General features: G+C 53.5%; 1 protein-coding gene across 1 annotated transcript; it reads left to right on the top strand.

The window, feature by feature from the left end:
* The first annotated feature begins 7242 nt into the window (after positions 1 to 7242).
* fmnl2b (formin-like 2b) lies at positions 7243 to 24209 on the top strand. Its single transcript, XM_038270922.1, has 28 exons — positions 7243 to 7706; positions 9747 to 9830; positions 11677 to 11757; positions 11874 to 11950; positions 12035 to 12118; positions 12235 to 12378; positions 12456 to 12582; positions 12653 to 12729; positions 12807 to 12900; positions 12975 to 13049; positions 13124 to 13234; positions 13314 to 13463; positions 13683 to 13784; positions 13864 to 14084; positions 14159 to 14262; positions 14831 to 15016; positions 15104 to 15124; positions 16804 to 16928; positions 16998 to 17200; positions 17296 to 17530; positions 17600 to 17668; positions 17740 to 17820; positions 18321 to 18450; positions 18524 to 18684; positions 18766 to 18867; positions 18955 to 19047; positions 23040 to 23163; positions 23246 to 24209. Exons 1-28 carry the CDS (start codon positions 7590 to 7592, stop codon positions 23332 to 23334), a joined length of 3267 nt encoding a protein of 1088 aa, XP_038126850.1. The 5' UTR covers positions 7243 to 7589; the 3' UTR covers positions 23335 to 24209.
* Positions 24210 to 24622: the final 413 nt, after the last annotated feature.

Here is a 24622-nt window from a genome sequence, read left to right on the forward strand (position 1 = left end):
GATGGATGAATGAATGATGGATGGATGATGGATGGATGATGGAATGATGGATAGATGGATGATGATGGATGGATGATGGATGGATGGATGGATGGATGGATGGATGGATGGATGGATGAATGAATGATGGATGGATGATGGATGGATGATGGATAGATGGATGATGATGGATGGATGATGGATGGATGGATGATGGATAGATGGATGATGATGGATGGATGATGGATGGATGGATGGATGGATGGATGGATGGATGGATGGATGGATGGATGGATGGATGATGGATGGATGGATGGATGGATGGATGATGAACATTTATCGTTTTTATTTCTGGTTAAATCTTGACAGAAACTAATGTTTGATTTTTTTGTAACTAAATGTTTTGTTGTTTTAATAATCAGACTGATTCAGCAGGTTCTGGATAAATCTGGGTTCCTGACTTCAGGAGAATGTTCTTGGTTAGGTGATGATGTCATGTGATGATGTCATATCTCTGTGTTAATAAAGTCCTGTTTAACTGGACCTTTAACGGAGCGGCTGGTTCTTCATCCCTTCCAGCAGAGGGCGCTCTCCCCTCACTATAAACTCCTTCCTCCTCACGGTTGGTTTTCTTCTGCTCAGGATTAATCCAGAACCAGATTACTGCTGTGGTTCTGTGTCGACCCGGTTAGCAGATTTACAGCATGTAGCTCAGCCGGTCCTGTTTCCAGAACCAGGCGGTCTGGTCTGACTTGGGCCAAGTGGGATGGGTTCTGAAGGCCCCCTGGTCCAGCTTGCATGGTTCTGAAGGTCTCCTAGTCCAGCTCCCATGGTTCTGAAGGCCTCCTGGTCCAGCTCCCATGGTTCTGAAGGCCTCCTGGTCCCGTTCCCATGGTTCTGGAAGCCTCCTGGTCCAGCTCCCATGGTTCTGAAGGCATCCTGGTCCGGCTCGCATGGTTCTGAAGGCCTCCTGGTCCGGCTCGCATGGTTCTGGAAGCCTCCTAGTCCAGCTTGCATGGTTCTGGAAGCCTCCTGGTCCAGCTTGCATGGTTCTGGAAGCCTCCTGGTCCAGCTCCCATGGTTCTGAAGGTCTCCTAGTCCAGCTCCCATGGTTCTGAAGGCCTCCTGGTCCGGCTCGCATGGTTCTGGAAGCCTCCTAGTCCAGCTTGCATGGTTCTGGAAGCCTCCTAGTCCAGCTCCCATGGTTCTGAAGGCCTCCTAGTCCAGCTTGCATGGTTCTGGAAGCCTCCTGGTCCAGCTCCCATGGTTCTGAAGGCCTCCTGGTCCAGCTACCATGGTTCTGGAAGCCTCCTGGTCCAGTTTGCATGGTTCTGGAAGCCTCCTGGTCCAGCTTCCATGGTTCTGAAGGCCTCCTGGTCCAGCTCCCATGGTTCTGAAGGCCTCCTGGTCCAGCTCCCATGGTTCTGGAAGCCTCCTGGTCCAGCTCCCATGGTTCTGGAAGCCTCCTAGTCCAGCTTGCATGGTTCTGGAAGCCTCCTGGTCCAGCTCCCATGGTTTTTGGAAGCCTCTTGGTCAGGCTCCCATGGTTCTGGAAGCCTCCTGGTCCAGCTCCCATGGTTCCAAAGGCCTCCTGGTTCAGCTCCCATGGTTCTGAAGGCCTCCTGCTCCAGCTCCCATGGTTCTGAAGGCCTCCTGCTCCAGCTCCCATGGTTCTGAAGGCCTCCTGGTCCAGCTCCCATGGTTCTGGAGGCCTCCTGGTCCAGCTCCCATGGTTCTGGAGGCCTTCTGGTCCAGTTTGCATGGTTCTGGAAGCCTCCTGGTCCAGCTCTCATGGTTCTGAAGGCCACCTGGTCCAGCTCCCATGGTTCTGGAAGCCTCCTGGTCCAGCTTGCATGGTTCTGAAGGCCTCCTGGTCCAGCTCTCATGGTTCTGAAGGCCACCTGGTCCAGCTCCCATGGTTCTGGAAGCCTCCTGGTCCAGCTCCCATGGTTCTGAAGGCCTCCTGGTCCAGTTCCCATGGTTCTGGAAGCCTCCTGGTCCAGCTCCCATGGTTCTGGAAGCCTCCTAGCCCAGCTCCCATGGTTCTGAAGGCCTCCTGGTCCAGTTCCCATGGTTCTGGAAGCCTCCTGGTCCAGCTCCCATGGTTCTGAAGGTCTCCTAGTCCAGCTCCCATGGTTCTGAAGGCCTCCTGGTCCGGCTCGCATGGTTCTGGAAGCCTCCTAGTCCAGCTTGCATGGTTCTGGAAGCCTCCTAGTCCAGCTTGCATGGTTCTGGAAGCCTCCTGGTCCAGCTCCCATGGTTCTGAAGGCCTCCTGGTCCAGCTACCATGGTTCTGGAAGCCTCCTGGTCCAGTTTGCATGGTTCTGGAAGCCTCCTGGTCCAGCTTCCATGGTTCTGAAGGCCTCCTGGTCCAGCTCCCATGGTTCTGAAGGCCTCCTGGTCCAGCTCCCATGGTTCTGGAAGCCTCCTGGTCCAGCTCCCATGGTTCTGGAAGCCTCCTAGTCCAGCTTGCATGGTTCTGGAAGCCTCCTGGTCCAGCTCCCATGGTTTTTGGAAGCCTCTTGGTCAGGCTCCCATGGTTCTGGAAGCCTCCTGGTCCAGCTCCCATGGTTCTGAAGGCCTCCTGGTCCAGCTCCCATGGTTCTGAAGGCCTCCTGGTCCAGCTCCCATGGTTCTGGAGGCCTCCTGGTCCAGCTCCCATGGTTCTGGAGGCCTTCTGGTCCAGTTTGCATGGTTCTGGAAGCCTCCTAGTCCAGCTTGCATGGTTCTGGAAGCCTCCTAGTCCATCTTGCATGGTTCTGAAGGCCTCCTGGTCCAGCTCTCATGGTTCTGAAGGCCTCCTGGTCCAGCTACCATGGTTCTGGAAGCCTCCTGGTCCAGTTTGCATGGTTCTGGAAGCCTCCTGGTCCAGCTCCCATGGTTCTGAAGGCCTCCTGGTCCAGTTCCCATGGTTCTGGAAGCCTCCTGGTCCAGCTCCCATGGTTCTGGAAGCCTCCTAGTCCAGCTACCATGGTTCTGGAAGCCTCCTGGTCCAGTTTGCATGGTTCTGGAAGCCTCCTGGTCCAGCTCCCATGGTTCTGAAGGCCTCCTGGTCCAGCTCCCATGGTTCTGGAAGCCTCCTGGTCAGGCTCCCATGGTTCTGGAAGCCTCCTGGTCCAGCTCCCATGGTTCTGAAGGCCTCCTGGTTCAGCTCCCATGGTTCTGGAAGCCTCCTGGTCCAGCTCCCATGGTTCTGAAGGCCTCCTGGTCCAGCTCCCATGGTTCTGAAGGCCTCCTGGTCCAGCTCCCATGGTTCTGGAAGCCTCCTAGTCCATCTTGCATGGTTCTGAAGGCCTCCTGGTCCAGCTCTCATGGTTCTGAAGGCCTCCTGGTCCAGCTCCCATGGTTCTGAAGGCCTCCTGGTCCAGCTACCATGGTTCTGGAAGCCTCCTGGTCCAGCTCCCATGGTTCTGGAAGCCTCCTAGTCCAGCTTGCATGGTTCTGGAAGCCTCCTGGTCCAGCTCCCATGGTTTTTGGAAGCCTCTTGGTCAGGCTCCCATGGTTCTGAAGGCCTCCTGGTCCAGCTCTCATGGTTCTGAAGGCCTCCTGGTCCAGCTCCCATGGTTCTGAAGGCCTCCTGGTCCAGCTACCATGGTTCTGGAAGCCTCCTGGTCCAGCTCCCATGGTTCTGGAAGCCTCCTAGTCCAGCTTGCATGGTTCTGGAAGCCTCCTGGTCCAGCTCCCATGGTTTTTGGAAGCCTCTTGGTCAGGCTACCATGGTTCTGGAAGCCTCCTAGTCCATCTTGCATGGTTCTGAAGGCCTCCTGGTCCAGCTCTCATGGTTCTGAAGGCCTCCTGGTCCAGCTCCCATGGTTCTGAAGGCCTCCTGCTCCAGCTCCCATGGTTCTGAAGGCCTCCTGGTCCAGCTCCCATGGTTCTGGAGGCCTCCTGGTCCAGCTCCCATGGTTCTGGAGGCCTTCTGGTCCAGTTTGCATGGTTCTGGAAGCCTCCTAGTCCAGCTTGCATGGTTCTGGAAGCCTCCTAGTCCATCTTGCATGGTTCTGAAGGCCTCCTGGTCCAGCTCTCATGGTTCTGAAGGCCACCTGGTCCAGCTCCCATGGTTCTGGAAGCCTCCTGGTCCAGCTTGCATGGTTCTGAAGGCCTCCTGGTCCAGCTACCATGGTTCTGGAAGCCTCCTGGTCCAGTTTGCATGGTTCTGGAAGCCTCCTGGTCCAGCTCCCATGGTTCTGAAGGCCTCCTGGTCCAGTTCCCATGGTTCTGGAAGCCTCCTGGTCCAGCTCCCATGGTTCTGGAAGCCTCCTAGTCCAGCTCCCATGGTTCTGAAGGCCTCCTGGTCCAGTTCCCATGGTTCTGGAAGCCTCCTGGTCCAGCTCCCATGGTTCTGAAGGTCTCCTAGTCCAGCTCCCATGGTTCTGAAGGCCTCCTGGTCCGGCTCGCATGGTTCTGGAAGCCTCCTAGTCCAGCTTGCATGGTTCTGGAAGCCTCCTAGTCCAGCTTGCATGGTTCTGGAAGCCTCCTGGTCCAGCTCCCATGGTTCTGAAGGCCTCCTGGTCCAGCTACCATGGTTCTGGAAGCCTCCTGGTCCAGTTTGCATGGTTCTGAAGGCCTCCTGGTCCAGCTCCCATGGTTCTGAAGGCCTCCTGGTCCAGCTTCCATGGTTCTGAAGGCCTCCTGGTCCAGCTCCCATGGTTCTGAAGGCCTCCTGGTCCAGCTCCCATGGTTCTGGAAGCCTCCTGGTCCAGCTCCCATGGTTCTGGAAGCCTCCTAGTCCAGCTTGCATGGTTCTGGAAGCCTCCTGGTCCAGCTCCCATGGTTTTTGGAAGCCTCTTGGTCAGGCTCCCATGGTTCTGGAAGCCTCCTGGTCCAGCTCCCATGGTTCTGAAGGCCTCCTGGTCCAGCTCCCATGGTTCTGAAGGCCTCCTGGTCCAGCTCCCATGGTTCTGGAGGCCTCCTGGTCCAGCTCCCATGGTTCTGGAGGCCTTCTGGTCCAGTTTGCATGGTTCTGGAAGCCTCCTAGTCCAGCTTGCATGGTTCTGGAAGCCTCCTAGTCCATCTTGCATGGTTCTGAAGGCCTCCTGGTCCAGCTCTCATGGTTCTGAAGGCCTCCTGGTCCAGCTACCATGGTTCTGGAAGCCTCCTGGTCCAGTTTGCATGGTTCTGGAAGCCTCCTGGTCCAGCTCCCATGGTTCTGAAGGCCTCCTGGTCCAGTTCCCATGGTTCTGGAAGCCTCCTGGTCCAGCTCCCATGGTTCTGGAAGCCTCCTAGTCCAGCTACCATGGTTCTGGAAGCCTCCTGGTCCAGTTTGCATGGTTCTGGAAGCCTCCTGGTCCAGCTCCCATGGTTCTGAAGGCCTCCTGGTCCAGCTCCCATGGTTCTGGAAGCCTCCTGGTCAGGCTCCCATGGTTCTGGAAGCCTCCTGGTCCAGCTCCCATGGTTCTGAAGGCCTCCTGGTTCAGCTCCCATGGTTCTGGAAGCCTCCTGGTCCAGCTCCCATGGTTCTGAAGGCCTCCTGGTCCAGCTCCCATGGTTCTGAAGGCCTCCTGGTCCAGCTCCCATGGTTCTGGAAGCCTCCTAGTCCATCTTGCATGGTTCTGAAGGCCTCCTGGTCCAGCTCTCATGGTTCTGAAGGCCTCCTGGTCCAGCTCCCATGGTTCTGAAGGCCTCCTGGTCCAGCTACCATGGTTCTGGAAGCCTCCTGGTCCAGCTCCCATGGTTCTGGAAGCCTCCTGGTCCAGCTCCCATGGTTCTGAAGGCCTCCTGGTCCAGCTCCCATGGTTCTGGAAGCCTCCTGGTCCAGCTCCCATGGTTCTGGAAGCCTCCTAGTCCAGCTTGCATGGTTCTGGAAGCCTCCTGGTCCAGCTCCCATGGTTCTGGAGGCCTTCTGGTCCAGTTTGCATGGTTCGGGAAGCCTCCTAGTCCATCTTGCATGGTTCTGAAGGCCTCCTGGTCCAGCTCTCATGGTTCTGAAGGCCTCCTGGTCCAGCTACCATGGTTCTGGAAGCCTCCTGGTCCAGTTTGCATGGTTCTGGAAGCCTCCTGGTCCAGCTCCCATGGTTCTGAAGGCCTCCTGGTCCAGCTCCCGTGGTTCTGAAGGCCTCCTGGTCCAGCTCTCATGGTTCTGAAGGCCTCCTGGTCCAGCTCCCATGGTTCTGGAAGCCTCCTGGTCCAGCTCCCATGGTTCTGAAGGCCTCCTGGTCCAGCTCCCACGGTTCTGGAGGCCCCCTGGTCCAGCTCCCATGGTTCTGGAAGCCTCCTGGTCCAGCTCTCATGGTTCTGGAGGCCCCCTGGTCCAGCTTCCATGGTTCTGGAAGCCTCCTGGTCCAGCTCTCATGGTTCTGAAGGCCTCCTGGTCCAGCTCCCATGGTTCTGGAAGCCTCCTGGTCCAGCTCCCACGGTTCTGGAGGCCCCCTGGTCCAGCTCCCATGGTTCTGGAAGCCTCCTGGTCCAGCTCCCATGGTTCTGAAGGCCTCCTGGTCCAGCTCCCACGGTTCTGGAGGCCCCCTGGTCCAGCTCCCATGGTTCTGGAAGCGTCCTGGTCCAGCTCCCATGGTTCTGAAGGCCTCCTGGTCCAGCTCCCATGGTTCTGGAAGCGTCCTGGTCCAGCTCCCATGGTTCTGAAGGCCTCCTGGTCCAGCTCCATGGTTCTGAAGGCCTCCTGGTCCAGCTCCATGGTTCTGAAGGCCTCCTGGTCCAGCTCCCATGGTTCTGAAGGCCTCCTGGTCCAGCTCCATGGTTCTGGAAGCCTCCTAGTCCAGCTCCCATGGTTCTGAAGGCCTCCTGGTCCAGCTCCCATGGTTCTGAAGGCCTCCTGGTCCAGCTCCCATGGTTCTGAAGGCCTCCTGGTCCAGCTCCATGGTTCTGGAAGCCTCCTAGTCCAGCTCCATGGTTCTGGAAGCCTCCTAGTCCAGCTCCCATGGTTCTGAAGGCCTCCTGGTCCAGCTCTCATGGTTCTGAAGGCCTCCTGGTCCAGCTCCCATGGTTCTGGAAGCCTCCTGGTCCAGCTCCCATGGTTCTGGAAGCCTCCTGGTCCAGCTCCCGTGGTTCTGGAAGCGTCCTGGTCCAGTCCATGGTTCTGGAGATGGTTGATGGACGTGTGATGAATGAGAGCTGCAGCAGCTGATCCAGAATCAGTTCCCTCCCTCCCCCTCCCTGTCTGTGTGGGGGAGGGGGCGGGGCCTGTGGCAGCAGAAGGTTCATTGTCTGTGCAGGGAGGGACGAGCGAGCTCCACAAAGACTGCTGCTGGGAGGGAGAGAGACACAAAGAGGGGGAGGCCGACTCTTTCTTTCTTGGTGTGGGGGAGGAGGGGGGAGGATTAACCGGCTCATCTGCGACACACGTTACACACACACACACACCCTCCATCCATCCTCCATCCAAGCACGGGCTTCATCTGGATCAGCATCAGCAGCAGCATCAGCAGCAGCGCCGCCTGCAGCAGACAAAGAGGCAGACGGGAGGAAGAGCTGCAGTCTTCCTCATCTGAGGATCCAGACAGGAAGAGAGACTCCAGACCGACGGAACCGCCAAGCGGGCCTCAGCATCCGCCCTCAGTCATGGCCGACCACATGTTCCTGCTGCTGTGTGTGTGAGGGCCCATCAGGGTGGGTGTGTTCCTGTCTGCGTCTCTCCGGCCCGCAGAGTCCACGCCATGGGGAACGCCGAGAGCATGGAGAGCCAGCTGGCCGTCATCCGGTCCAGAGCCGCCCCGGTCCGACTGCCAATGCCCGACCCGGCCGAACTGGAGGAGAGATTCTCCATCGCTCTGGTGAGTGCACCCCCCCGCACAGATGAGGGTCTATTATGCATGCATGGCAACACACATGTGACAGAAACATAGAGCTGAGGCACACAGAATGCACACAGCTTCCAGATATACTGGAACTAGATCAGAACCCTGGCTGTGTTTACAGGTCGGGGTTTACTCGTTTGGTTCTGTTCCTCATTCAATGTGTCGCCTTAAGGAACTTTCCTAGAACAGTTCTGGTTCTACGAGCCGGTCCTGCGTTGTTCTGTCGATCCTAGATCCAACACGGTTAACTCGGACTAGGTTCCTACCACAGCTGGTTGCTCCGAGTCCGGACTTTGCAGCAATCCCAGCAACAGCTCAGCAGCAAAGGTTGAAACAGGTCAACCAAGGAAAGGGGAGCCTGGTGTGAGTCCGTGGTGCCGCAGGTGGGGGTGCGGTTGGATTGCATCATGGCGGTATCAGATGGTTCAGGAGCGGTCAGTGTTTTATTTTGGCGAGTCACTGATTGGAAGATGGAGAAGAGTGAGAAAAGTTTAATTTCTGAAAAACATGGCGGAATGGAGGGCTGGGCGGAGCCACGGCTCTGAGTGGAAACTTTAACACTGGGTTATTCTGTTCATGGTGATGGGGACGCATCCAACAGTGGACTGGTTTCCAGTCTACCACCATTAAATGGTGCAACTATATCCCAGTTCAGCATAGATTTATGTTTGACAACCAAAGTTTAACTTGAAGAATCTGAAATGAGTTCAAACCAATTTAACAGTTAATCCCTGAGGAACAGAAGCTGATTTAATGGGGTTTGTTTTCTCTCAGGTTTTTCTTTAGACTCGTTTTTAGGGTCTCGGTTTTTCTAGTGTTTGGTTTTGTTTTTATTGAAGTTGATTTCTCCTAAATTTTTGGAACGGTTCTTCCTTATGTGTTCACTTTGCTTTGTATTTTCATGTATTGTAACAATGAACAAGTGAATTAGATTTAATATTTATATAACTGGGACACAACGCAGAGGACCGAGCAAAACAACTGGGGAACGGCAGCTGGAGCAAAGGACACGGGTGAACTGGATCGACTCGTTACCAACGGCTCTGACCGCCGGAGAAACGGTGGTGCAAACACGACAGAACCAACCCAGAAATACGGGAACCAACTAAAGACAAAAACCAACCAGAAACATTCCAACATGAGCAGGAGAAAAAGGTTAACATTTAGAGTTAGTCAAAGCAAAACAGATAAAAACATTATTAGATTGAATAAAACATCCTAAAATGTTTGAGGGAACCTCTGCCCTCATCCTTTCATCTCTTTTAAGATCCAGTTGACCTTCTCGGCTGAAGCCATGTTGGATTCAAATGTTTTTGTTCTGGCTGTTTCCGTAGCGGTCTGATGCTAGAGTATGAAGACAGTAGTGAGTAGGTCCGTCTGTGTTTTGAGGAAAGTAATTCACCTCTAATATAGCATTAGGCTGACTCAATGGAAACCTTATCATGCAGGTTTAATGAATGAAATGGATTCAGATTGAAAAACTAAAACTATTAGATTGTAATGTGGGCAGGTGGGCTCTCCTCATCCTCCGCAGGAAGTCCAAGCGCTTCTGGGCCCTTTGGACCAGTGAGGTGGTGTTTCCAGTCCAGGTGAGGGTGTCTGTGATGAATGACCACCTCTACAGCTGAGCTGTTGATGAGCAGTGGAGCGTGGTAGGCCGCTTCTTCCTGAAGTCCACCATGATCTCCTTGGTCTTCTCCACCTTCAGGATCAGGCTGTTATCTCTGCTCCACCAGCTGCTCCACCTCCTCTCTGTAGTCCAGGTCGTTGTAAAACTAGGCTAGCATGTTTTGTTATAAGCTTTTAAAGTTATCCGAGAACCAGCTGGTTGATTTAGAAGAGAAGTGAATAAAATGCATAATTTCCTGTTTGTCATCGTGCAAAAATCCTCTTTGAACTCAGAGGTTGTTAAAGTCCTACTCTGCTGTTGGAGTTCTGGACCCCAGGATTCCCAGGAACTCCGGTCCTGTTGAATCGGTTCAGGCTCAGTGAATCAAAGCTCCTTCTGTCTTTCAGAATTCGATGAACCTGCCTCCAGACAAAGTGCGTCTGCTGCGTTCCTATGACAACGAGAAGAAGTGGGAATTGATCTGCGACCAGGTAGGTTCCTGCTGGCATTGCTTCACACCAAACAAGCATCTGGAGATGAAATCTGAGGCTGGCAGAGTCGCCTAGAACCTCGCTGTGGTCCATTTGGACCCTTTAAATCTCTCAAGCACTTTTCTACTCAGGCCTTTTATTTAAAGCGTGAAGCAGCACTGAAGGTGAGGTGGAGATAGCAGCCAATCAAAATGGCCCTTCACAGTCAAAGCTAGCCACATGGCAGCCAGATCCCCTCCAACTTCCAGCCACTGGCCTTCTCCTGAGCGTGAATGTTTTAACTCTGACTCCACCCTTTCACTGAATTACAGGGTCTGACCAGCAGATGGCGCTTCTCTTTAGATCTTAATGTCCACAAATCATGACAGAAAGAATATTTTAGATGTTTAAAAAGGAATTGTAGGGAACCAACAAAGGACCAGCAAGGACCAACCAAGGACGAACCAAGGACTAGCCAAGGACAAGTGAAGGGCCTGCCAAGGACCAGCCAAGGACAAGTGAAGGGCCTGCCAAGGACTAGCCAAGGACAAGCCAAGGACCAACCAAGGACCAGCCAAGGGCCAGCCAAGGACGAGTGAAGGGCCTGCTAAGGACGAGTGAAGGGCCTGCCAAGGACCAGCCAAGGGCCAGCCAAGGACGAGTGAAGGGCCTGCCAAGGACTAGCCAAGGACCAACCAAGGACCAGCCAAGGACGAGTGAAGGGCCTGCCAAGGACTAGCCAAGGACCAGCCAAGGACGAGTGAAGGGCCTGCCAAGGACTAGCCAAGGACCAACCAAGGACCAGCCAAGGATGAGTGATGGGCCTGCCAAGGACTAGCCAAGGACAAGCCAAGGACCAACTAAGGACCCACCCAAGGACCAGCCAATGCCCAGCCAAGGGCCAGCCAAGGACATGTGAAGGGCCTGCCAAGGACTAGCCAAGGACCAACCAAGGACCAGCCAAGGATGAGTGAAGGGCCTGCCAAGGACTAGCCAAGGACAAGCCAAGGGCCAGCCAATGACCAGACAATGTCCAGACAAGGACCAACCAAGGACCAGACAAGGACTAGCTTGGGGGTCATCAAGGAAAGTGGTTATTTTTTTGAATGGCTGCTACTCTGAGCTGAATGAATGAGGAAGAAACGATTCCCTTCCTTATGAAGCTCGATCCATTCTGAATTTTATGAACCCTTCATCCAGCACTGAGGAATAGAGGAGCATTAAATCATTTATTTAGTTATTTTCTGTAATCTTCCAGTGAAAGCAGCATTTTAAGGCCTTATCCTGGTCATCTTCTTAAGCACACCACCATCTGAGGGGCAGTTGGTCTTTAAATGTCCTTTCTGTGCCGCTCTGGAGCCTTTTTTTATTCGCTGATGTTTATTAACTTTAGAGGAAGGTCAATCAGGGCTGTTAGCTGATCAGAGGTAGTAACTAGTTACAGTTACTGTAAGTTTTACTCTACCCACCATCTGTAACTTGAGCTAGGGTTAGGGTAGATCCATTGAAACTAGAGTAAGCAGGAAAGTTTGCGGAACCGCCTCTTCCATGAGAGGCTACTACCTCTGATGGTTGCCATGACGCCAGCATCCTCAGCTGTTGATCTGATGTGATGAACCTTCAGTCGACCAATGAAACAGTCCCGCTGTGATGATAAAAACAAGCGCATGGACTAACCCTAAACCTCTCAGCGTCGGGCTCCAGGAGAAGCCTTCATCACGCCTCAGCCAAGTCATCGTCAGTTTGCTGCTTTGTTAGCGGTTAGCTAGCTGGCTGTTAGATCCTAATGTTGCCGCCTCCTCAATCCTCCAAAGAGCTGAAGGCAGACTTAGCATGCATCCCCCACCGTGCTTTTCTGCGTCCGCAGGAGAGGTTCCAGGTGAAGAACCCGCCTCATACCTACATCCAGAAGCTGAGAGGATTTCTTGACCCGGCGGTGACACGGAAGGTGAGTGGAAGCACTTCCTGCATGATTCCTGTAAACTGGAGGTTTTAAAATGTCCGTCCTTCTGCCGTGACCCTAAATGACCTCTGAGAAGCTCACCTGTCTCTCTCTGTCTGCAGAAGTTCAGAAGACGAGTTCAGGAGTCGACGCAGACTCTCAGAGAGCTGGAGATCTCTCTGCGTACCAACCACATCGGGTACCCGTCCTCCACCTTGCGTCTCCATGGAGACCACCTAGCGTATCCCTGCGGCCGTTTAATGTCGTCTGTCTCTGTCCTCAGGTGGGTCCGAGAGTTTCTGAATGAGGAGAATCGGGGTCTGGATGTTTTGGTGGAGTATCTGTCCTTCGCTCAGTACGCAGTCACGTGAGTTGGACCCTGTTTCCTTGGTTACAGAGTCCTGCTGAAGTAATCAGATGTGTCGTTATTTTGAATGAAGGTTGAAACGGGAATAACTTTAGCAAACCGCCTCGTCTGATCAGGTTTGATGGCGAGCTGTCGGACGCTGGCAGCGAGGTGGGTTCCATCGACTCCCCCTGGAGCCGCTCCATAGAGGATCTCCATGGTGACTGCAGCCTGCCGTCTCCCTCCTCGTCGGTTTCCCGCTCCGCCCGGCACTCCATCAGGTACAAGGCAGCCAAGCCCATCACTGGCGTCTCCAGGAAGTGAATCCACAGCTCAGGTGACCGCTTTGTTTCCACAGCTCTGCTCTGGTGACTCGGTCCAACACGCTGCCAAGTCGTCGAACTCTGAAGAACTCGCGTCTGGTCTGCAAGAAGGACGATGTCCATGTTTGCATCATGTGTCTGAGGGCCATCATGAACTACCAGGTAGAGAACAACCTTCATTGTCAGATGTTCATGCAGTGAGGAAAAGCTGAACCATCGTCCTTTTCCTCAGTACGGCTTCAACATGGTGATGTCACACCCGCACGCCGTCAATGAAATCGCCCTCAGCCTGAACAACAGGAACCCCAGGTACCTGAAACAAACATGGCTGCCCCGCAGCAGGTGGGGGAAGACGTGACGGACTGTGATTGTCTGACCTTCCTCAGGACCAAGGCTCTGGTTCTGGAGCTGCTGGCCGCCGTGTGTCTGGTCAGAGGAGGACATGAGATCATCCTGTCTGCCTTCGACAACTTTAAGACGGTAGAAACCAGAACAGAGCAGAACCTGACGCTCAGCCGGACCGCCTCCGGTTAATAAACCGCTGGTCTTTGCAGGTGTGCACTGAGTCCATGCGCTTCGAGAAGCTGATGGAGCATTTCAAGAATGAAGACGACAACATCGACTTCCTGGTAACAGGGTTCTTCTTCCTGCTGTGACCTTCTCTCCATGTCCCGGTAAATGAAGTCTCTGCTCTCTGTTGCAGGTGGCCTGCATGCAGTTTATCAACATCGTGGTGCATTCGGTGGAGGACATGAACTTTAGGGTCCATCTGCAGTACGACTTCACCAAACTCAACCTGGAAGAACACTTGGAGGTAATCAACCGGCCAATCAGGCCACTCACAGCTGCTCTTAGCCAATCAGCTGAAGGTTTAACCGTCGCCTTCTCCTCAGCGATTGAAGCATACGGAGAGCGACAGGCTGCAGGTCCAGATCCAGGCCTACCTGGACAACGTGTTTGATGTCGGGACACTGCTGGAGGACGCCGAGACGAAGACGGCTGCTCTGGAGAGAGTCGAGGAGCTGGAGGAGAACCTTGCTACTGTAAGGAGCCAATGGTTTGGGACCCGTTGGGTCTCTACCCTTCAGTTTGTGAACGCCGTCTGACATGTAGGGGACCGGAGAAGCCTGGAGACCTTCTAGGTCCTTATTCACCCAGCCCCCAGTTAGCAGATGCTAATAGGGGCTGGGTGGGCAGCAGGAACACTCACTGGTTTCCAGAACCAAGGCATGTGTGGATCTCAGTTGGGTTTCTGTCTGCAGATGTCCGAGCGTCTACTGGACGTGGAGAATGAAGCAATGGTGAAGATTGTAGAACTGGAGAAGCAGCTGATGCAGACCAACAAAGAGCTGGACCAGCTGCGGGTCAGTGCCGCTGCATCCACTCTATTTCCACTGATCCTCGCCGTGACCTTCAGCTTTAAGCTTCCTGTCTGTCTTGCAGGAAGTGTGCGCCAGCGCTAACACTCAGGTTCACACCTTAAGGCGCATCGTCCGGGAGAAGGACCAGACCATCCGTCGGCAGAGTCGTCTGGAGCGTCAGGCTCAGGAGGCCCAGCAGGCTGGAGGACCTGGAGCACCTCAGCCTCAGAGAGGAGAGGGAGACGGGGGGGTGGCAGACTCTGCCTCCCCCTCCCCTCCGCCTTGCCCTACCTTGTCTCCCAGGTAAGAGACACGGACTGTGAATCCCTGAAGACTTTCACTCCAACATGGTCCTGATGGCCTCCTTAATGTTGCAGCCCTGAGACCGTGGCCTATCACAGCATGGGGCCGGGAATGGGCGGGGCTCCAGGTATGCCAGTCCCCCCCCCTCCACCTCCTCCACCACCGATGCCAAGTACAGGTTAGTTTCACCTCCACCAATCAGAGCCTCTTGTCCTTATTGGAACGGAGGTCCAATAACAGCCTGATGGGACCGAGAGATCTGAACCTACAGAGGGCGGCTTTCCAGGACAGCTCTAGGTTAGATAGGAAGGTTAGACGCCAGATGAAGACAGGCCCGTTTGAGCCACGAAGCGCTGTTGCTGGGAGGAAGACTATGGACTGATGAAGGTCATCCAGAAGGCGGAGGGACACGGAGAAGCTGGGTCCATGGTTGGCTACCTCAGCACGCTCTGGTCCGGCCTGGCTGGTCCCGCTTGGTCCGAGGTTCATCCTAGAGTGAGGTCCCAAAACGTGAGTCCAGACTGAACCAGATCTGAACCTGAACTAACAGAACCGGGATGAATTGGACCAAAGGAGAAGAAGAAAGATGGAACGCTGTGAGGAACATCTAGACCAGACCAGCAGGTTCCGTAGGGAGAAACAGGAAACGGTTCCGTCTGTAAACAAGATTTCTACTTTAACTTCAGAACTAGATGAGAAACTAAATGGAACAACTTCTAAAACATTGTCTCTGTCTCTGTCCTCAGCGTCCAACGGGCCGTATCCTGCGCCTCCTCCTCCTGCTCCTCCTCCACCTCCCCCTCCGCCTCCTCCACCTTGTAGGAGCAGTGAGCTCTCGACTGCCCCCCTGCCTCCTCCCCCTCCACCTGTGGCCCCTCCTCTCCCAGGGTCGGGGGGGTCACCCACCGTCATCTTTAACTCGGGGCTCGCAGGTATGACTCCTCCCCTTTTGGGTGGGTCTGTCTCCATGGTAACCATGTATCACACTAATGACTGTTCTCTCTTCATTCTGCTGACAGAGGGTCCACTCAAGCTGTTCTGTACGTCGCTTCTTTTTCTATCACTCCATCCCGTCTGCTCCATCAGCAGGCCACTGGAACCACTGGAACCAGTAGAACCAGCGCTGCTTCCCCTGGAACCAGTAGAACCAGTGCTTGTTCCCCTGGAATCAGTAGAACCAGTGCTTGTTCCCCTGGAACCAGTAGAACCAGTGGTGTTTCACCTGGAACCAGTGGAACCAGTGCTTGTTCCCCTGGAACCAGTAGAATCAGCGCTGCTTCCCCTGGAACCAGTAGAACCAGCGCTGTTTCCCCTGGAATCAGTAGAACCAGTGCTTGTTCCCCTGGAACCAGTAGAACCAGTGGTGTTTCACCTGGAACCAGTGGAACCAGTGCTTGTTCCCCTGGAACCAGTAGAATCAGCGCTGCTTCCCCTGGAACCAGTGGAACCAGTGGTGTTTCCCCTGGAACCAGTAGAACCAGCGCTGCTTCCCCTGGAACCAGTAGAACCAGCGCTGTTTCCCCTGGAACCAGTAGAACCAGCGCTGCTTCCCCTGGAACCAGTAGAACCAGCGCTGTTTCCCCTGGAACCAGTAGAACCAGTGCTTGTTCCCCTGGAACCAGTAGAACCAGCGCTGTTTCCCCTGGAACCAGTAGAACCAGTGCTTGTTCCCCTGGAACCAGTAGAACCAGTGGTGTTTCACCTGGAACCAGTGGAACCAGTGCTTGTTCCCCTGGAACCAATGGAACCAGCGCTGTTTCCCCTGGATCCAGTAGAACCAGTGGTGTTTCACCTGGAACCAGTGGAACCAGTGCTTGTTCCCCTGGAACCAGTAGAACCAGTGGTGTTTCACCTGGAACCAGTGGAACCAGTGCTTGTTCCCCTGGAACCAGTAGAATCAGCGCTGCTTCCCCTGGAACCAGTGGAACCAGTGGTGTTTCACCTGGAACCAGTAGAACCAGCGCTGTTTCCCCTGGAACCAGTAGAACCAGCGCTGCTTCCCCTGGAACCAGTAGAACCAGCGCTGTTTCCCCTGGAACCAGTAGAACCAGTGCTTGTTCCCCTGGAACCAGTAGAACCAGTGGTGTTTCACCTGGAACCAGTGGAACCAGTGCTTGTTCCCCTGGAACCAGTAGAATCAGCGCTGCTTCCCCTGGAACCAGTGGAACCAGTGGTGTTTCACCTGGAACCAGTAGAACCAGTGCTGTTTCCCCTGGAACCAATGGAACCAGCGCTGTTTCCCCTGGATCCAGGGGAAGCAGCGCTTGTTCCCTGGAACCAGTGGAACCAGTGGAACCAGCACTGCTTCCAGTGGAACAGCGCTGCTTCCCCTGGATCCAGGGGAACCAGTGGAACCAGTGCTTCCCATCATTCATCCGTAGGCAGACGTCAGGCTGCAGCTCAGAGCGTTAAGAGACGTCCTGTTAGATGAGTTCAGACAGGAAGTGATGTAGAAGGTCCCGTTTTAACGGCCAGCAAATCATCTGAATGTTGCCATTCGGTAGAACAGCTGTGCAACTTTCCAGTTGCCCTGATAGAACCAGAACTAGAGCAGCTTTGATTAAAACAAATCTAGATTAAACCAGGAAGTCTTGGTCTTCTTGAAAGACCTCGTCTTTCCTCCGTGAGACGTTCTCAGAAACGCTTTTAGCTGCAGCCTGTAGCTGCGGATTCATGGTCCTCCCTTCCTTCCTAACCACCTGCATTGTGTCGTCTGCAGCCGTAAAGATCAAGAAACCGATCCAGACCAAGTTCAGGATGCCAGTTCTGAACTGGGTCGCTCTGAAACCCAGTCAGATCAACGGGACCGTCTTCAATGACATCGACGATGAGTCCATCCTGCAGGTGAGGCGGCAGAAACCGGCTGAGACCAGAACGTCTTCTTCTTCCTCCTAAATGCTGTGTGTCTGCCAGGACCTGGACATGGAAGGCTTTGAGGAGCTGTTCAAGACCAAGGCCCAGGGTCCGGCCGTGGACCTCACCCTGTCCAGACAGAAGCTTCCGCAGAAGGCTCCATCCAAAGTATCTCTGCTGGAGGCCAACAGAGCCAAGAACCTGGCCATCACCCTGAGGAAGGCCGGCCAGGCCCCGGAGGTCATCTGCCGCGCCATTCACACGTAGGTCACCCAGAGAAAGCCTCTACTGGTCCCAGTACAGCCCAGTGAGGCGACCAGATGATCCAGGGCTCTTGATGAAGGACCTCTTTCTGCAGGTTTGACCTGCGGACGGTTCCCGTGGACTTTGTTGAGTGTCTGACCCGCTTCATTCCAACGGAGGCTGAGGTGAAGCTCCTACGGCAATACGAGAGGGACAGAAAACCCGTAGAGGCTCTGAGCGACGAGGATCGGTTCATGATGCAGTTCAGCCGCATCGAGAGGCTCAGTCAGCGAATGATCATCATGACCTTCATGGGGAACTTCTCAGACAACATCCAGATGTTGACTCCGGTAAGGAAAGCTTCCAAACCCCAGAACGGCGAAGGTCAGGGTTCAAACTGACGGCCTGTTTCCTTCCAGCAACTTCATGCCATCATCGCTGCGTCAGTCTCAATTAAATCATCTCAGAAACTGAAGAAGATCCTGGAGGTCAGTCTGGTCCTGCTGTCCAACAGCGGAGCGTCAGATCAGTTGTTGATGTTTGTTCTTCTCTGCCTTAGATCATCCTGGCCCTGGGGAACTACATGAACAGCAGTAAGAGGGGAGCCGTGTACGGATTCAAGCTGCAGAGTTTAGATCTGGTAACGCAGACGTTCTGAAGATGTTCTCGGCGCCAACATCCAGGCCTCCTTTAGGAAGGGTCATTAGGACAGAGGGAGACCCGGTGGGAGGGTTCTGCTGCTGCGGGTCAAAGCCAGATCCAACCGGTTCCCTTTGTTTACAGACAGCAGATAAACGGGATCAGACAATAGGTGGTTAAATAAACGGAGATCGATGGATTTCCCTCAGTCGCCATTTTTTTAACAGTTCATCATGGTAATCAGAACTGTTCTGATCTGGGCACAGTTTTATTTTGAGTCAAAACAAATCCCACTTTAACAAACCTTGAGAAGGAACTTTGCTTGTTGTGGGAATAAGTATGTTTCATCTAAAATCCCCCTCAGACATTTTCTCAGCTTTGCAGGTGAAACAAGCGGAGTGAAAACATTTTCCCTGGATAGCCCGTGACCATGATGGTGGTGCTACCGTTTCACGTTTGGTGCAGAGGTCACCAAGGTGACAGAGTTCTGTTTGGTTCCAGCTGCTGGACACGAAGTCAACAGATCGGAAGCAAACGCTGCTTCATTACATCGCCAACGTGGCGAGAGAGAAATACCCCGTGGTGACGCTGTTCTACAACGAGCTGCACTACGTGGACAAAGCAGCAGCAGGTGAGTCCGTCAGCCAATCGGAGCTCTGCACAGAGCAAAGGCCGCGGCTGACTCACCTGTCGGTCTGTCTCAGTGAGTCTGGAGAACGTTCTGTGCGACGTGAAGGAGCTGCAGCGCGGCATGGAGCTCACCTGGCGGGAGTTCAGTGTGTCGCACAACGCCACGCTCAAAGACTTCATCAGCAGGAACGAGTCCCGCCTCAACAAGCTGCAGGAGGACGCACGCATCGCGCAGGTGGGACGGTGTTCAGAGGGGTCAGTGGGAGGGACCTCTGCCTGCTCAATTAAAGCTTCTTTCTGCTCCGCCTTCCTTCAGGACGCCTTCGAAGACGCAGTTAAGTTCTTCGGAGAAAGCTCCAAGACGATGCCGCCGTCCGTCTTCTTCCCCATCTTCGTCCGCTTCATCAAAGCCTACAGGGTAGGTGGTGCAATGTAGCTCGTTTACCGGAAGCCCCTCCCACATTTCTACACCAGTGGTAAAGGCTGACAGAAGGACTGTGTTCAGGCAGCGGAGGAGGAGAATGAGCAGAGAAGGCGGCAGGAGCAGATCCTCCTGGAGAAGCTGGAGCAGGAGGAGCAGCAGGAGGAGGAGACCAAGGTGAGGAGGTCCATCTGTTCATTAGCCTCTGATTAATCGCTTCACAGCCTCTGATTGGTCGGTCGGTTCATTAGCCTCTGATTGGTCGGTCGGTTCATTAGCCTCTGATTGGTCGGTCGGCTCATTAGCCTCTGATTGGTCGGTCGGTTCATTAGCCTCTGATTGGTCGGTCGGTTCATTAGCCTCTGATTAATCGCTTCACAACCTCTGATTGGTCGGTCGGTTCACAGCCTCTGATTGGTCGGTCGGTTCATTAGCCTCTGATTGGTCGGTCGGTTCATTAGCCTCTGATTGGTCAGTTGGTTCATTAGCCTCTGATTGGTCAGTTGGTTCATTAGCCTCTGATTGGTCAGTTGGTTCATTAGCCTCTGATTGGTCAGTTGGTTCATTAGCCTCTGATTGGTCAGTTGGTTCATTAGCCTCTGATTGGTCGGTCGGTTAATTAGCCTCTGATTGGTCAGTTGGTTCATTAGCCTCTGATTGGTCGGTCGGTTAATTAGCCTTTGATTGGTCGGTCGGTTAATTAGCCTCTGATTGGTCAGTTGGTTCATTAGCCTTTGATTGGTCGGTCGGTTAATTAGCCTCTGATTGGTCGGTCGGTTAATTAGCCTCTGATTGGTCAGTTGGTTCATTAGCCTTTGATTGGTCGGTCGGTTAATTAGCCTCTGATTGGTCGGTCGGTTAATTAACCTCTGATTGGTCGGTCGGTTCATAGCCTCTGATTGGTCGGTCGGTTAATTAGCCTCTGATTGGTCGGTCGGTTCATTAGCCTCTGATTGGTCGGTCGGTTAATTAGCCTCTGATTGGTCGGTCGGTTCATAGCCTCTGATTGGTCGGTCGGTTAATTAGCCTCTGATTGGTCGGTTCACAACGTCTGATTGGTCGGTCGGTTCATTAGCCTCTGATTGGTCGGTCGGTTAATTAGCCTCTGATTGGTCGGTCGGTTCATTAGCCTCTGATTGGTCGGTCGGTTAATTAGCCTCTGATTGGTCGGTCGGTTCATAGCCTCTGATTGGTCGGTCGGTTAATTAGCCTCTGATTGGTCGGTTCACAACGTCTGATTGGTCGGTCGGTTCATTAGTCTCTGATTGGTCGGTCGGTTCATTAGCCTCTGATTGGTCGGTCGGTTAATTAGCCTCTGATTGGTCGGTTCACAACGTCTGATTGGTCGGTCGGTTCATAGCCTCTGATTGGTCGGTCGGTTCATTAGTCTCTGATTGGTCGGTCGGTTAATTAGCCTCTGATTGGTCGGTCGGTTAATTAGCCTCTGATTGGTCGGTCGGTTCATTAGCCTCTGATTGGTCGGTCGGTTAATTAACCTCTGATTGGTCGGTCGGTTCATAGCCTCTGATTGGTCGGTTCACAACGTCTGATTGGTCGGTCGGTTCATTAGCCTCTGATTGGTCGGTCGGTTAATTAGCCTCTGATTGGTCGGTTCACAACGTCTGATTGGTCGGTCGGTTCATTAGCCTCTGATTGGTCGGTCGGTTCATTAGCCTCTGATTGGTCGGTTCACAACCTCTGATTGGTCGGTCGGTTAATTAGCCTCTGATTGGTCGGTCGGTTAATTAGCCTCTGATTGGTCGGTCGGTTAATTAGCCTCTGATTGGTCGGTCGGTTCATTAGCCTCTGATTGGTCGGTCGGTTAATTAGCCTCTGATTGGTCGGTCGGTTAATTAGCCTCTGATTGGTCGGTCGGTTCATTAGCCTCTGATTGGTCGGTCGGTTCATTAGCCTGTAATTGGTCGGTCGGTTAATTAGCCTCTGATTGGTCGGTCGGTTAATTAGCCTCTGATTGGTCGGTCGGTTCATTAGCCTCTGATTGGTCGGTCGGTTCATTAGCCTCTGATTGGTCGGTCGGTTCATTAGCCTCTGATTGGTCGGTCGGTTCATTAGCCTCTGATTGGTCGGTCGGTTCATTAGCCTCTGATTGGTCGGTCGGTTCACAACGTCTGATTGGTCGGTCGGTTAATTAGCCTCTGATTGGTCGGTCGGTTCATTAGCCTCTGATTGGTCGGTTCACAACCTCTGATTGGTCGGTCGGTTAATTAGCCTCTGATTGGTCGGTCGGTTCATTAGCCTCTGATTGGTCGGTCGGTTAATTAGCCTCTGATTGGTCGGTCGGTTAATTAGCCTCTGATTGGTCGGTCGGTTCATTAGCCTCTGATTGGTCGGTCGGTTCATTAGCCTCTGATTGGTCGGTCGGTTAATTAGCCTCTGATTGGTCGGTCGGTTAATTAGCCTCTGATTGGTCGGTCGGTTCATTAGCCTCTGATTGGTCGGTCGGTTAATTAACCTCTGATTGGTCGGTCGGTTCATAGCCTCTGATTGGTCGGTTCACAACGTCTGATTGGTCGGTCGGTTAATTAGCCTCTGATTGGTCGGTCGGTTAATTAGCCTCTGATTGGTCGGTCGGTTCATTAGCCTCTGATTGGTCGGTTCACAACGTCTGATTGGTCGGTCGGTTCATAGCCTCTGATTGGTCGGTCGGTTCATTAGTCTCTGATTGGTCGGTCGGTTAATTAGCCTCTGATTGGTCGGTCGGTTAATTAGCCTCTGATTGGTCGGTTCACAACGTCTGATTGGTCGGTCGGTTCATAGCCTCTAATTGGTCGGTCGGTTCATTAGTCTCTGATTGGTCGGTCGGTTAATTAGCCTCTGATTGGTCGGTCGGTTAATTAGCCTCTGATTGGTCGGTCGGTTCATTAGCCTCTGATTGGTCGGTCGGTTCATTAGCCTCTGATTGGTCGGTCGGTTCATAGCCTCTGATTGGTCGGTCGGTTTATTAGCCTCTGATCGGTCGGTCGGTTCATAGCCTCTGATTGGTCGGTCGGTTCATTAGCCTCTGATTGGTCGGTCGGTTCATTAGCCTCTGATTGGTCGGTTGGTTTATAGCCTCTGATTGGTCGGTTGGTTCATTAGCCTCTGATTGGTCGGTTCATAGCCTCTGATTGGTCGGTCATTTAATAGCCTCTGATTGGTCGGTTGGTTCATTAGCCTCTGATTGGTCGGTTAATAGCCTCTGATTGGTCGGTCGTTTAATAGCCTCTGATTGGTCGGTCGGTTCATTAGCCTCTGATTGGTCGGTTCATAGCCTCTGATTGGTCGGTCGTTTAATAGCCTCTGATTGGTCGGTCGTTTAATAGCCTCTGATTGGTCGGTCGTTTAATAGCCTCTGATTGGTCGGTTGGTTCATTAGCCTCTGATTGGTCGGTTCATAGCCTCTGATTGGTCGGTTGGTTCATTAGCCTCTGATTGGTCGGTTCATAGCCTCTGATCGGTCGGTCGGTTCATAGCCTCTGATTGGTCGGTCGGTTCACAGCCTCTGATTGGTCGGTTCATAGCCTCTGATTGGTCGGTCGTTTAATAGCCTCTGATTGGTCGGTCGGTTCATTAGCCTCTGATTGGTCGGTCGGTTCATTAGCCTCTGATTGGTCGGTCGGTTCATTAGCCTCTGATTGGTCAGATCATACTTCCATCAACTTAACCAGCAGTTTACAGCTCGGTGAGGATGGAGCTGCCCGAGGTCCAGGTCTGGTTCAAAGGGAAGCACCGCTGGTTCCACTGGTTCCAGAATAAGCTTATCTCTGCTCCAGTAAACGGGTCAAACCTGAACCTCACCGAGCTAGAACTAGAACTCACCGTTTCCCAGCAGAACCAGTGGACAGATGGAGGCAATGTCCCTGATCTCTCAGCTGCTGGTTCCACTGGGCCAACGATTTTAACTCTTCATGTGCGTCGATAAACGGCGTCCAATCATTGGCGCGGCAGCCCATCGTACCACCAGCCAATCAGCATGTTTAAGGTCAAGCTCCCAGTCCGGCCTTGATGGACGGGTTCAGACCCTTGCTGTGTAGCAGCGTCTCGCCCAGAGTGAGAGCTTCCTTCCTGAGGTTTATGGTTTCGGACGTTCTGTAGCAGATAGGTTCAGAGATCATTGGTGTTCATTGGTTAGAGGATGACCTGACCCCCCCCCCCTCTGCCTGCTCTAGTCTCCATCTCACAAAGGCAAACGGCAGCAGCAGGAGCTGCTCACTGAACTCAGACGGAAACAAGGCAAAGACAGCCGCCATGTGTACGAGGGCAAAGATGGCGCCATCGAGGACATCATCACAGGTAAGAGTCACTGAGGGGTGACGCACGTCGCTAGGTGTCCGTAGGCTGTAACCACAGCTGCTCTTGTTTTTCTGGCTTTCAGCACTGAAGACAGTTCCTTTTACGGCCCGGTCGGCCAAACGCAGCTCCCGCTTCTTCTGTGACCCCACCCACTCTGAGGAGCACTACTGAGAGCCAGAGCGGACCGGGCCGACTCTGAAGCAATGGGACCAATTAGCACTTTGAACATTTCTGATCCACCACGTCATGCTTTGTTTACCGGCCACAGACTGAGAACCCAGACCTCCTGCTGCTCTCTGGTTCCCAAGGCTTAGACCAGGATCATCAGTGCTGAGGGGTTCCAGAGGTCTGAGGCCATGCATCTGGTCCTTGGTCTGACCTGCTGTGGTTGCTAAGGGGGCCAGACACCTGTAGGTGGACATGAGTCTGGTTCATCGTTGGCACCACATCAGGCACCATCCAAACATTCCTGAATCTCCAGAGTGGACCTCTGCCTTCGGCCTCATTGCATAATGAAACTTTAACCATGGTGCTAATCAAAGACACTGGGTTAGTGTCTCATCTTTGAGCAGAACTAGGAAAAAACGCAGTTCTACAAAGGCTCGCCAATGCAGACTGACCAGAACCAGCCATCATCTCTGGACTCGGCAGGTCCGCCACTATCCTGCTGGTTGATCTGGGTTCCTTTGGTCCTCTTGTACAGGGTTTCCATCTATTCATTCATTGTCCTCTTCTACATTCTGCCTGATTTACTGGCCTTACTACCCTGGATCCACACAGTCACTCTCCAAGGGTTAGAAACAGATACCTGCCCTCCAAAGTCCAGTCACCAGGCCTTGTGACCCAACCGCAGGACAACTCTGCTCATCTGGGCACCTGACCTTGAAGAAACACTTTAATCCCTCAGATTAACTATGGACTGCAGTCCAATGCTGAGACACCAGCAGAGTCAGAACATCTCGGCAGAGATCAGTTGTTCTGAGTCTGAAGGTCCAAAGGTTCCCTGTGGTGAAGGTTCCTGGTGTGAGACTGAAGGTGGTGCTGCAGACCACCACAAATATGAAACCCTTTAATCTGGACCCTTAACAGCACAGATGTTAAATCCTTATCCAGATGTGAAGCACAAAAGGCTACAAACTGCAGCAGAAACGCTGGGAGTGCTGTACCCAGACCCCCCATTAGAACGTACCGTTATCAGGACCCCCCTTTAGAACGTACCGTTACCAGGACCCCCTTTAGAATGTACCGTTACCCAGACCCCCCCATTGGAATGTACCGTTACCCAGACCCTCATTAGAAGGTACCTTTACCAGGAACCCCCTTTAGAACATACCGTTATCAGGACCCCCCTTTAGAACATACCGTTACCCAGACCCCCCATTAGAACGTACCTTTACCCAGACCCCCCATTAGAACGTACCGTTACCAGGACCCCCATTAGAACGTACCGTTACCAGGA

This window comes from Cyprinodon tularosa, unplaced genomic scaffold, assembly GCF_016077235.1.
Source record: "Cyprinodon tularosa strain WSP-4 unplaced genomic scaffold, ASM1607723v1 ctg784, whole genome shotgun sequence".
In the NCBI taxonomy this organism is placed as follows: domain Eukaryota; kingdom Metazoa; phylum Chordata; class Actinopteri; order Cyprinodontiformes; family Cyprinodontidae; genus Cyprinodon; species Cyprinodon tularosa.